Source organism: Salvia splendens, chromosome 22 (genome assembly GCF_004379255.2).
Source record: "Salvia splendens isolate huo1 chromosome 22, SspV2, whole genome shotgun sequence".
Taxonomy (NCBI): Eukaryota; Viridiplantae; Streptophyta; class Magnoliopsida; order Lamiales; family Lamiaceae; genus Salvia; species Salvia splendens.
This window is the reverse complement of record NC_056053.1, coordinates 19,405,900-19,416,539: the sequence shown is the minus strand read 5'-3', so window position 1 is coordinate 19,416,539 and position 10,640 is coordinate 19,405,900. Positions and strand designations below refer to the sequence as shown.

Below are 10,640 nucleotides of genomic sequence, written 5' to 3'. Positions count from 1 at the left end.
TCTATGTTTTATCTGAGGTGTGACTGGTCTTCTTTGAAGGGTATGTTGACGAAAATGGAAATGGACAAAGCGTAAATGTATTTCGTTTTCAAACGATTTAGGGCATCCGCAGTGGTGCGGATGTCCCGGCGGAATTCCCCGCGTAATTCCCACTGCCACGTCATAAGGACTTCCCACTGCTCTGCCACGTCATACGGAATTCCCTTTGCACAGTTGCGGAATTCCCTTGCGGAATTCCCAACGGAATTCCCACATAAATAAAAATTCACAAATTCACAAATTAACCAATTTCCGGAAGTAAAGAATTTACGGAATTAAAATTTCGACGCGAATACGGAGAAAACGAACACGTTATTTTAAAAAAAAACATACTTCATTAAAAAAATACATAATTAATTTTAAAAAAAGTATATTATTTTTAAAATAAAAATCGGCTCCTCACTCCTCGGATTCCTCGCCGCCGGTTCCCTCGCAATGAAATGAAGTTCAACGGGATGTATTTATAGAAAATAAAAAAAAAATTAATGCAAAGGCCGGAATTCCGTGATAGTCCACGCAATGGGGGACGTCAGGACGGAATTCCGCGCGGAATTCTGCGGAAGGCCGCGGACCTGCGACGTTCTCTTCCGAATTTCGTATCCGCGCGTGTGTGGCCTAATGGCGGACGTCCGCCACGTCCGTGGGAATTCCGCGTCGAAGTCCGCCATTGCGGATGCTCTTAATCTGATGCTCATTTGATTATAATTTTTTATTTGTGTGTATATCAGCGATGAAATCAATACATGTTCGTAGTTAATTTGGAGTTAAGGATTTTAATCCGAACGTATTTCCCTACCATTGACCAATTATATTTTACACATTAATTTTACTTTGTAGAAGAATATCAAAATATTAATTCAAAAGAATTAAACCTCACTATTCACTTTCCCTAACTGTAGAAAATTGCAGTCAATAAGGAACTACTACCAATTAACGTAATTTTGACCAGAAAATTTACGTGTTGAACAAATTGGCAAATTTGAAGAGTCAAAGTGACCTTAATTATCTAATACTCCATGTATAGCATAAATCCCATTCCGTAAGTATGACACGTTTCAAAACCAACCAAGATTGCTTAATTATCTTTTCCAGAATTGTACAAAGATTATACTTCAAAGCTTCCATCATGACTATTACTAGAGAATAAGGATATTAATTATTATGAATCAGCCAAAACATATATAATCAGAATTCGAAGATGGAATAACTAACTCATTCAATTCCAATGGCAGCATTTCTCTCTCTAATTCTCCTCTTTGTCCTCCTCATCGCCCAGCACTCCTCGTGTAGCATAATCCACGACGCCTGCAAAGCCTCACGTGACCCTCCCGAATGCGAAGACTGGCTCACCCGCTTCGGTCACGTGACTCCCAACGCCACCGCGCTGCAGCTCATCCAATCATCGCTCCACCTCATCTCCAGCGATCTCGAAAACGGCCGCGTCTTGGTCCAAGACATCCTCAACTCCTCCGCCGGAGACCCCAACCGCACCGTCAAAGCCCAAGGCTGCCTCGAAGGGGTGCTTTCCAGCCTGTACCGCGCCGATCTCGTCTTCGGGGCTCTGCGCCGCCGCCAGACCAAGGAGGCGCGCGCATGGATGAGCAGCTCGCTCGGGGCCAAGTACGACTGCTGGTCGGAGCTCATCAACGACACGTCCACGGTCAATGAAACGACGCCGTTCTTCAATTCTACTCCCGTCAGTGGCGGCAGCGCCACTCTGGCGATGCTGGTCAACTACGACTTGTATGGTGAGGAAACCGGGTCCTGGGGCCCGGTCCGGACCGAGCGAGATGGCTTCTGGGAACCGGTTTCCCGGTCTAAATCCGGTTCAGTTGGTGGCGTGCCGCGTGGGTTGCAGGCGGATGTGGTGGTGTGCAAGGGCGGAGGCGGGTGCGACTACGACACGGTGCAGAAGGCGGTCGACAACGCGCCTTCCGGTTCGGATAAGCGGTTCGTGATATGGATAAAAACCGGGGTTTATGAGGAGACGGTTGTAGTGGGACTGGATAAGAGGAATTTGGTTTTCTTAGGAGACGGGATGGGCAAAACGGTCATTACCGGGTCAAAGAATGCGGGCCAGCCCGGGGTGTCAACGTTCAGGTCCGCTACCGTTGGTAAGTTTAAATAAAATTCCATGACATATGTCGGATTTCAAATATTATATCTTAAACATTTTGAATTCGCAACCGTTCAACCAAAATTGACTAATTCAGGCATGGTGACGATAACCCCATAGGCCATTATGCATCACATTCCTTTACTCATATTACATGTACAGACAATGATTAGAGATATTACTCCATATTCTACTATTATTAATGAAATCACAAATATCTAGTGAATATGTTGAATCCAAATATTTGATCGATTATTTTTAAAATCGAACTATCCAAAAATTAAGGTTTGTGAAAATTTGTAAGCCTCTTCTTGCGTCTCTACAGGAATTCTTGGAGATGGATTCATGGCAAGTAACATAACCTTCGAAAACACAGCAGGCCCCAAATCAATTCAAGCTGTGGCATTCCGATCAGACAGCGACCGCTCCATTATCGAAAACTGTGAATTCCTCGGCAATCAAGACACTCTGTACCCACATGGCATGCGGCAGTACTACAAATCCTGCCGCATCCAAGGGAACGTCGACTTCATCTTCGGTAACGCAGCCGCATTCTTCGAGGACTGCCACATCCTCGTCGCTCCGCGCCAGCAAAACCCCGAGAAAGGTGAGAAAAATGCTGTCACGGCCCACGGGAGGACGGACCCTGCCATGTCAACAGGGTTCGTCTTCCAAAATTGTGTGGTCAACGGAACAGAGGCCTACATGGCTCTGTTCCGCCAAAAGCCGAAGGTGCATATTAATTTCTTGGGGAGGCCGTGGAAGGCCTACTCGAGGACTGTTTTTATCTCGTGTGAATTGGAGGCTATTGTTACATCAGATGGATGGATGCCGTGGGACAGGGATTTTGCGTTGGAGACATTGTACTATGGAGAGTACAATAATGTTGGCGCCGGATCGGACACGTCGGGAAGAGTACGGTGGAGTAGCCAGATTCCGGCGGAGCATGTTGCATCTTATTCGCTAGCAAATTTCATTCAAGGAGATCGGTGGATTAATGGCATCTAAGTATGTGACTTATTGTTTCTTCATTATATTGCTTTAATCAATATATTAGTTTTAAATGCACCACTGATCTCCTATCTTCATAATGATTGATGTTGACCTATTTGTTACGGATATATAGATAATGACCATATTCAATACGGTATTAATAAAATTACAAATATCTAGTAAAATATGTTTGTGAATCCAAATATTTGATGGATTATCCAAACATTTGGGGTTGGGAATATTTCTTAGCTTCTTCCATCTCTCTATAGGAGTGTTTGGACATGATTCATGACAAGTAACATGACCTTAAAATACACAGCAGCCTCGCGAGTTGGTGAATTTTGAGGTATGAAATATAAGCATAAATATACAAACAAGTAGGAGTAGTAATAAATTAAGTACCCTAAAATTACTTCTAAAAAGATTTACAACTAATGTAATTTGATTGTTTTGAATTATCTAGGAAACTAAAGCTGAAGACAAACGCTAGAAGAAAAGTAAAAAACTTTTTAAGGCACGAGACTATGTTGATTTTATTAAACTCAATGAAAGAACTTCAAAGTTAAGAATAGCTTAAGTTGGAACTGAAGCAACCGCATCATACTAAAGCATTTGTTGGTAGTTTCTTCATGAATTGAAAAGAGGTCCCAATCACACTACATAATCAGGTAGTGGTGAAGTTCGTGACTTGTATTTGATGTCTTAATAATTAAGGAAATGATAAAGAAGAAAATAGCTAAGCTGCTAATCGTTGGTCTTAATAATTAAGGAAACTTAGTGTTATGCAATCTGTTATTCATCCGAGTTTGACTCTCTGTGACACTCACAATAATCTCTTTTCACAATAATCTCTTTTCACTATAATTAAGTATCTCATGTTTTAAATCCTTTCTAACGCGGATTATTAAATTATTATTAGAGTGGAAACACTATACTAAAGTTTAGATACGACAAAATGTAGTTCCTTTCAATTTTAAATTAAAATATCAAAACTCACTAATTACATCAAATAAGGGTAACCATATAACTCAATGGATAACAACTAGAATTAGGGCAATCTCTTTTCACTATTTAGTATTTTAAAGTTTAGTTCATAAAGTTTAGTATTTTAAAGTTTAGTTCATATTACTCAATCGATAATTGCCTCTGTCCCTAATAATTCGTCACAATTTGACCCGGCACGGGTTTTAAGAAATATAATAGAAAGTGGGTTGAAAAAATTGGTAGCGGTCTTATTTTATATATTAGTTTTATAATAAATTGTGAGTGTGAATGGGTTAGTGAAATGTAGGCTCCACTATAAAAAATGGTAAAAGTGAAAGATGACAACATTTTAGGGACGGACGAAAAAAAATATTTAACAAATTTTTAGGGACGGACAGAGTAATTCAATAACTAAAGGTGGACCTTCTTAATTATATGACTGAAATTAATCCCTCATTTTTTTCTTAATTTTTAAATGGGAGGAGCAATTTTGACCTTTGAACATAACAACTCGCTTTACGGTTATTCCTTTATATGAAGATCAGTTTCTCTCTCCTAAAATAATTCAAAATTTAAATTTCTCATAACTTTTTAATATTAATTATTTTTTTTTCAAAAATATATCAAATTAAAGATAATTTAAGATGATTCCAACGAACTACTAATTGCATGGTATTATATCAAAGACAGAAAAAATGATATTATACGTTTATAAAATGATATGGTATAGTTGAAACTGCCTTCTTGAAAAACTGATACTTTTTCGCGCACAGAATGATACTTTTCATGTATAAAATGATATATAACATTTATAAAATGATATGGTATTATTGATGTGTTTGGTTGTAGTTTTGAATATGAAACGATATTTTTAGAGCACAAAACTGATACATTTCGTTTATGAAATGATATAGTTTACTATCACACAAAAATAGTATAATTGTTCGTATCTTATACTCCCTCCGTCCTATGTTACTAGCACTTTTTATTTTAGACCGTAAATTTGAGATTAATTTTTTAGTATAATTAAATTAGAATTTTAAGTGTAATGAGACATCACTTAATAAAGGAGCTCTTAACTTAAACTAACATATTAATTAAATGCATTAATTCTAACTTAAACTATAAATAGTGTAAGAAGTTTGTGACGAGCCGAAAAGCAACAGTGCAAGTAACATGGGACTGAGGGAGTACAATTTTTTCAGCCTTTGATATAATACCATGCAATTATGATTTACTCATTCCGTCTCATACCGGGCACGGGTTTTAAGAAATGTAATGAAAAGTGAGTTGAAAAAGTTAGTGAAATGTGTGTCCTACTTTTATATATTAGTTTTATAATAAAATGTGAGTAGGAATGAGTTAGTGGAATATGAGGTCCACTACCAAAATGGTAAAAAGTGAAATAGGACAAACTATGCTGGATGGACCGAAATGGGAAAATGGGACAAACTATTTCGGGTGGAGGGAATATTTCGTTAGAATCCCCATTAAATTATCTTTAATTTGATACTCCATTTTTTGTAAAAAAAAGCTCAATTTAATCATGAGAGTTATTACAATTTAAAGTTTTAAGATAACTTTTAGGAGAGAAAAACTTGTTATTTAGTCCTATTCACGTGAATTAGCTCCTTTTAATTATGTAGGGATTAAAATACATTTATTATTAGCAAAAATATACTCTCTCCGTTCCAAAAAAATAAAGACATTTGGAATGGCAAGAAAATTAATGCATAATTGGTAAAATAAGATAGATGAGAAAAATATAGTTAAAATAATGTTAGTGATAGTGAGACTCACATTATTATAGTTATTTAATGGTGGGTCATAGTGGTAAAGTTGTAATAAATAGATGTATATTGGTAATAAGTTTGAGAGAACTTTCCATATATGAAAATAAGATATTTTTATAAGATAGAAAAAAAGGAAAATATCCTTATTTTTATGGAACATGGATAGTATATTTCTTCTTTAAATGATACTCCAGATTGTGTGGTCCAGTTGAACTGAATATGGACCACATATTTTTGCATTGTGTGGTCCAGATTTGAATAATATGGTTATCACCATAATTCTAGTTATCATTCTAATTCACCTCTATATAGTGACTTATTAAAAGAAATGACAAAATCCCAAATAATTACTGAGATCAATTTTAATTCATTAAATTTCGAGATCTAATGATTAAAATAATATTAATTATATTATATTTTAAATTAAATAAATTAAAAAATGTAACAATGTCTGCATAATAATTAGAACTAACAATTTTCCTTCTCTTACAACTATCTCAAAACTTTAAGTTTAAATCGATATATTTATAATAGAGAACTAATAAATGTTCATTTTGACAAGAAAATTGACGTAAATGAACTACTCCATATAAAGCATACCAAATTTACCAATTTGAAAAGTCAAACTGACCTTAATTATCGTCATTATGATTGCTTGCATGATTGCTTAATTATCTTTTACTGTATAATATTATGCAAATATTTAATGATACTATTATCATTGCAGCAAACCTATATACATGAGGATTTGAAGATCAAATCGAATACCTCACTCGTTCAAATCCAATGGCATCACTTGTCTCTCTAAGTCTCCTCTTTCTCTTCCTCATCGCCCACTCCTCGTGTAGCATCATCCACGACGCTTGCAAAGCCTCACGTGACCCTCCCGCTTGCGTGGATTGGCTCACCCGCTTCGGTCACGTGTCCTCCAACGCCACTGCGCTGCAGCTCATCCAATCATCGCTCCAGCTCATCTCCAGCGATCTCAAAAAGGGCCGTGTTTTGGTCCAAGACATCCTCAAATCCTCCGCCGGAGACCCCAACCGCACCGCCGCCGCCCAAGGCTGCCTTGAAGATGTCATTTCCTACGCGTACCGGGCCGATCTCGTCGCCGGGGCTCTGCGCCGCCGCCAGAACAAGGAGGCGCGCGCATGGATGAGCTGTACCCTGGGGTACAAGTACGACTGCTGGTCCGCGCTCCTTAACAACGCGTCGAAAGTGGATAAAACGATGTCGGTTTTCAATTCTACTTTGATTGGTGGCGGCAGCGCCACTCTGGCGATGCTGGTCAACTACGACTTGTATGGTGAGAAAACCGGTTCTTGGGGACCGGTCCGGACCGAGCGAGATGGGTTCTGGGAACCGGTTTCCCGGTCTAAATCATTTTCGGGCGGAGGCGTGCCGCGTGGGTTGAAGGCTGATGTGGTGGTGTGCAAGGGCGGAGGCGGGTGCGATTACGACTCAGTGCAGAAGGCAGTCGACAAGGCGCCTTCCGGTTCGGATAAGCGGTTCGTGATATGGATAAAAGCCGGGGTTTATGAGGAGACGGTTGTGGTGGGATTGGATAAGAAGAATGTGGTTTTCTTGGGGGATGGGATGGGCAAAACGGTCATTACCGGGTCAAAGAATGCTGGCCTGCCTTGGGTGGGTACATACCGGTCCGCCACTGTTGGTAAGTTTACTTGCCTAAAAAAAAGTAGTGGAATGTGTGATTAATTGAATTTGTATAAATAAATCTTATAAAAAATTAGTGTTTGTAAAAAAATTCTAAGCCTTTTTCTTGGGTCTCTACAGGAGTTAATGGAGATGGATTCATGGCAAGTAACATAAGCTTCCAAAACACAGCAGGCCCCGAAACTCACCAAGCTGTGGCATTCCGATCCAACAGCGACCGCTCCATCATCGAAAACTGCGAATTCCTCGGCAATCAAGACACTCTCTACCCACACAGCATGCGCCAGTACTACAAATCATGCCGCATCCAGGGGAACATCGACTTCATATTCGGCAACGCTGCAGCAGTCTTTGAGGGCTGCCACATCCTCGTTTCTCCTCGGCAACAAAACCCCGAGCAAGGCGAGAAAAACGCCATCACTGCCCATGGGAGGACGGACCCTGCCCAGTCAACAGGGTTCGTCTTCCAAAATTGCGTGGTCAACGGAACAGATGCCTACATGTCTCTGTTCCGCCAAAATCCGAAGGTGCACACTAATTTCTTGGGGAGGCCGTGGAAGGCCTACTCGAGGACTGTTTTTATCTCGTGTAATTTGGATGCTATTGTTACATCAGATGGATGGATGCCGTGGGACGGTGATTCTGGGTTGAAGACTTTGTACTATGGAGAGTACAAGAATGTCGGTGGCGGATCGGCCACGTCGGGAAGAGTCCGGTGGAGTAGCCAGATTCCGGCGGAGCATGTTGCGTCTTATTCTGTCGCAAATTTCATTCAGGGAGATCAGTGGATTCATGGCATCTAACGTGTTGATGGGCCACTGCCGATGTTGGGTAGTTTTGCTTGGAATGAAATTTGTTTTTATATATGTTTGCCATTAAAAAATTAATTGAAAGTGTCATTCATTGAATAAATAGTGGAATGTGTCATTAGTTGAACTGGCTATCTTTGCAAACATGGGATGATGATAAAATCTAAAGGAAAATGAGATATCAATTACTCCCCCCACTTTAAGTATTTGTAGTATTATTTTTATAAAATTAGGGCACGAACGTGACCGAGACTTCTAAAGTGTGAGAAATACATAAGTATTATCTTCGCATCCGAACCTGGGTCTTGGCTATGAAAGAAGGGCATTCTACCACTGGGATATAGTAATAATCGATATAAAAATGTGTTAATCATAGTATTTAACACCAAAATATCTACATATCATACTAGAGAATGACGTGAGTTTGCTTAGGGCTATCAACTGCTCCCAAATGGAATCCCTATTAATTAAATTATAATTTCTTAACCAATTTCATTATCACTATAGGAGATAGTTACAATGATGTAATGTAAATATTGAATGAAATTTAGTTATATGTATCGTGGATTAGATGATTTAAAGGCGTGCCACGGAGGACTCGAACCTGAGACTGTTGGCCTCAAGCATTATTAACTTCTCTACCGCTTGGCCAACTCATACACATAAATTATAATGGGTTATTCATAAAGTAAAAAGAGAGAAAGAGAAAATAAGGATATAATTAAAGAGAAATTATTTGAATTGATTTGCCATGGCAATAAAAGTTAGCACTAAAGTTATCAAAACTTTTCATCTGCAATGTCAAATTCTTTTGCAGCTCCAACCATAATGACACTTTTTCTTAAAAATTTTGAAACTCAACTAAATAATTACCCTTTACCCCAAATTCCAAACATGATCCATCTTCAATGAATATCACCTCAAACGTCTCCCGACAAAACTCATGCCTTCCGATAGATTATTTAGTATGCAAGAAATAGGGCACTTTCAAGAACCTATATTCATGAAACCAATTTTAAAATACTAATACTTTTACGCATCAATAATTAAAATTTTCAAATTTGTCGGACCTGCCTCGCTCAATTAATGATTGTATTTCAAGAATTCCAGTATAAATATAGTTGACTGCATTTAAATCAACACAAAAAATGGCGTCTCTGCAGAAATTAAAATTGTTAGCAACCCAATGTGCCGTCGCTCGAAGCCCTACCCGGAGCCCCGTAATCCACCTCCGCCGCCGCACAACCCTGCGAATGCTACTCGGCCGCGGAGATAGGAGGCTGCCACGTCGCTGTGATCGCAACGACGAAGAGCGCTCCGTCAGGGTCAGCCACAAGCTGAAGGACTTGTTCGTGTCATCGCCGCCATCGGAGAATATTGGGGAGAGGCTGATGCCATCGGGCGGAGGTAGGAGAGGTGGGGCCCGCTCGATGTCGGCGACGTTTCGGCAACGGTTGTTGAGGAGGCCTTGGCGGCCGGTACTTGTCCCCATACCTGAGTGACCATTTTTGGTTGGTTTTATTCTTTACTGTATTTTGTTTTGAGGGATCATAACTAAATATTTTGATTATATTCATCATTTATTATCTTATAAACTTCAGATATAATTGTAATGCGTTAAATTGCGTTTTATGGGTGTTATTCTCTGCTCTTGTTAATCTAATTATTTAGATTTAATCCCTGATTCGTACGTAGAACTTATTTGTTTCGATAAATAACAATAATCTGAAAAAGGTTACGTGAAAAAACAAATTTTCTAGAGTATCATTAGATTTACTTATATAAAAGTGAATTCTTTCACTAAAAATCATTTGTGTTCTCTCTCATCAGCTATCATACCACATAAGAATATAATCATAGCGATGTATTAATATGACAACTGTAGCACCATTTTATTATATTAGGCCGTTAGATTTAAAGATGGTGTGATTCTCAGCTGCCATGTAGCAATTAATTTTAATTAAATTTAATCATTTTAAAACGCTAAGGTACAAAATCAAAATTTCATGTTCTTGATGCAGTTTATGAAACGATACTAGATTGCATTGAATATTGCAGTGTTACCACGATGATTTTGTAGTTTACATATTACTTTATTTTTGGGATAGAGAGTTGCGCTAATTTGGGAATATTCCAAATTTGATTCAACTTCAAATTTTCAAAAATGTCTAAAATGTCCATGCCTGCAATTTTGAATAAGGTAGACTGCAATTTGCACTCTATTCACAAAAT

At 38.7% G+C, this 10,640-nt stretch overlaps 3 protein-coding genes across 3 annotated transcripts; all 3 read left to right on the top strand.

Annotated features, from left to right (window-relative positions):
- The first annotated feature begins 1,126 nt into the window (after nt 1-1,126).
- LOC121785943 (probable pectinesterase/pectinesterase inhibitor 51) lies at nt 1,127-3,276 on the top strand. Its single transcript, XM_042184433.1, has 2 exons — nt 1,127-2,153; nt 2,481-3,276. Exons 1-2 carry the CDS (start codon nt 1,265-1,267, stop codon nt 3,161-3,163), a joined length of 1,572 nt encoding a protein of 523 aa, XP_042040367.1. The 5' UTR covers nt 1,127-1,264; the 3' UTR covers nt 3,164-3,276.
- Nucleotides 3,277-6,678: 3,402 nt separating this feature from the next.
- Nucleotides 6,679-8,511, top strand: LOC121786215 (probable pectinesterase/pectinesterase inhibitor 51). Its single transcript, XM_042184803.1, has 2 exons — nt 6,679-7,597; nt 7,720-8,511. Exons 1-2 carry the CDS (start codon nt 6,712-6,714, stop codon nt 8,400-8,402), a joined length of 1,569 nt encoding a protein of 522 aa, XP_042040737.1. The 5' UTR covers nt 6,679-6,711; the 3' UTR covers nt 8,403-8,511.
- Nucleotides 8,512-9,556: 1,045 nt separating this feature from the next.
- LOC121786878 lies at nt 9,557-9,910 on the top strand. Its single transcript, XM_042185480.1, has one exon. The coding sequence runs from the start codon at nt 9,557-9,559 to the stop codon at nt 9,908-9,910; it is 354 nt and encodes a 117-aa protein (XP_042041414.1).
- The last annotated feature ends 730 nt before the right edge of the window (nt 9,911-10,640 follow it).

Coding starts and splice junctions, on each gene's coding strand:
- LOC121785943 (XM_042184433.1), top strand. CDS start 1,265: ATGGCAGCATTTCTCTCTCTAATTCTCCTCTTTGTCCTCCTCATCGCC. Junction 2,154..2,480: donor GTTCAGGTCCGCTACCGTTG/GTAAGTTTAAAT, acceptor GCGTCTCTACAG/GAATTCTTGGAGATGGATTC.
- LOC121786215 (XM_042184803.1), top strand. CDS start 6,712: ATGGCATCACTTGTCTCTCTAAGTCTCCTCTTTCTCTTCCTCATCGCC. Junction 7,598..7,719: donor ATACCGGTCCGCCACTGTTG/GTAAGTTTACTT, acceptor GGGTCTCTACAG/GAGTTAATGGAGATGGATTC.
- LOC121786878 (XM_042185480.1), top strand. CDS start 9,557: ATGGCGTCTCTGCAGAAATTAAAATTGTTAGCAACCCAATGTGCCGTC.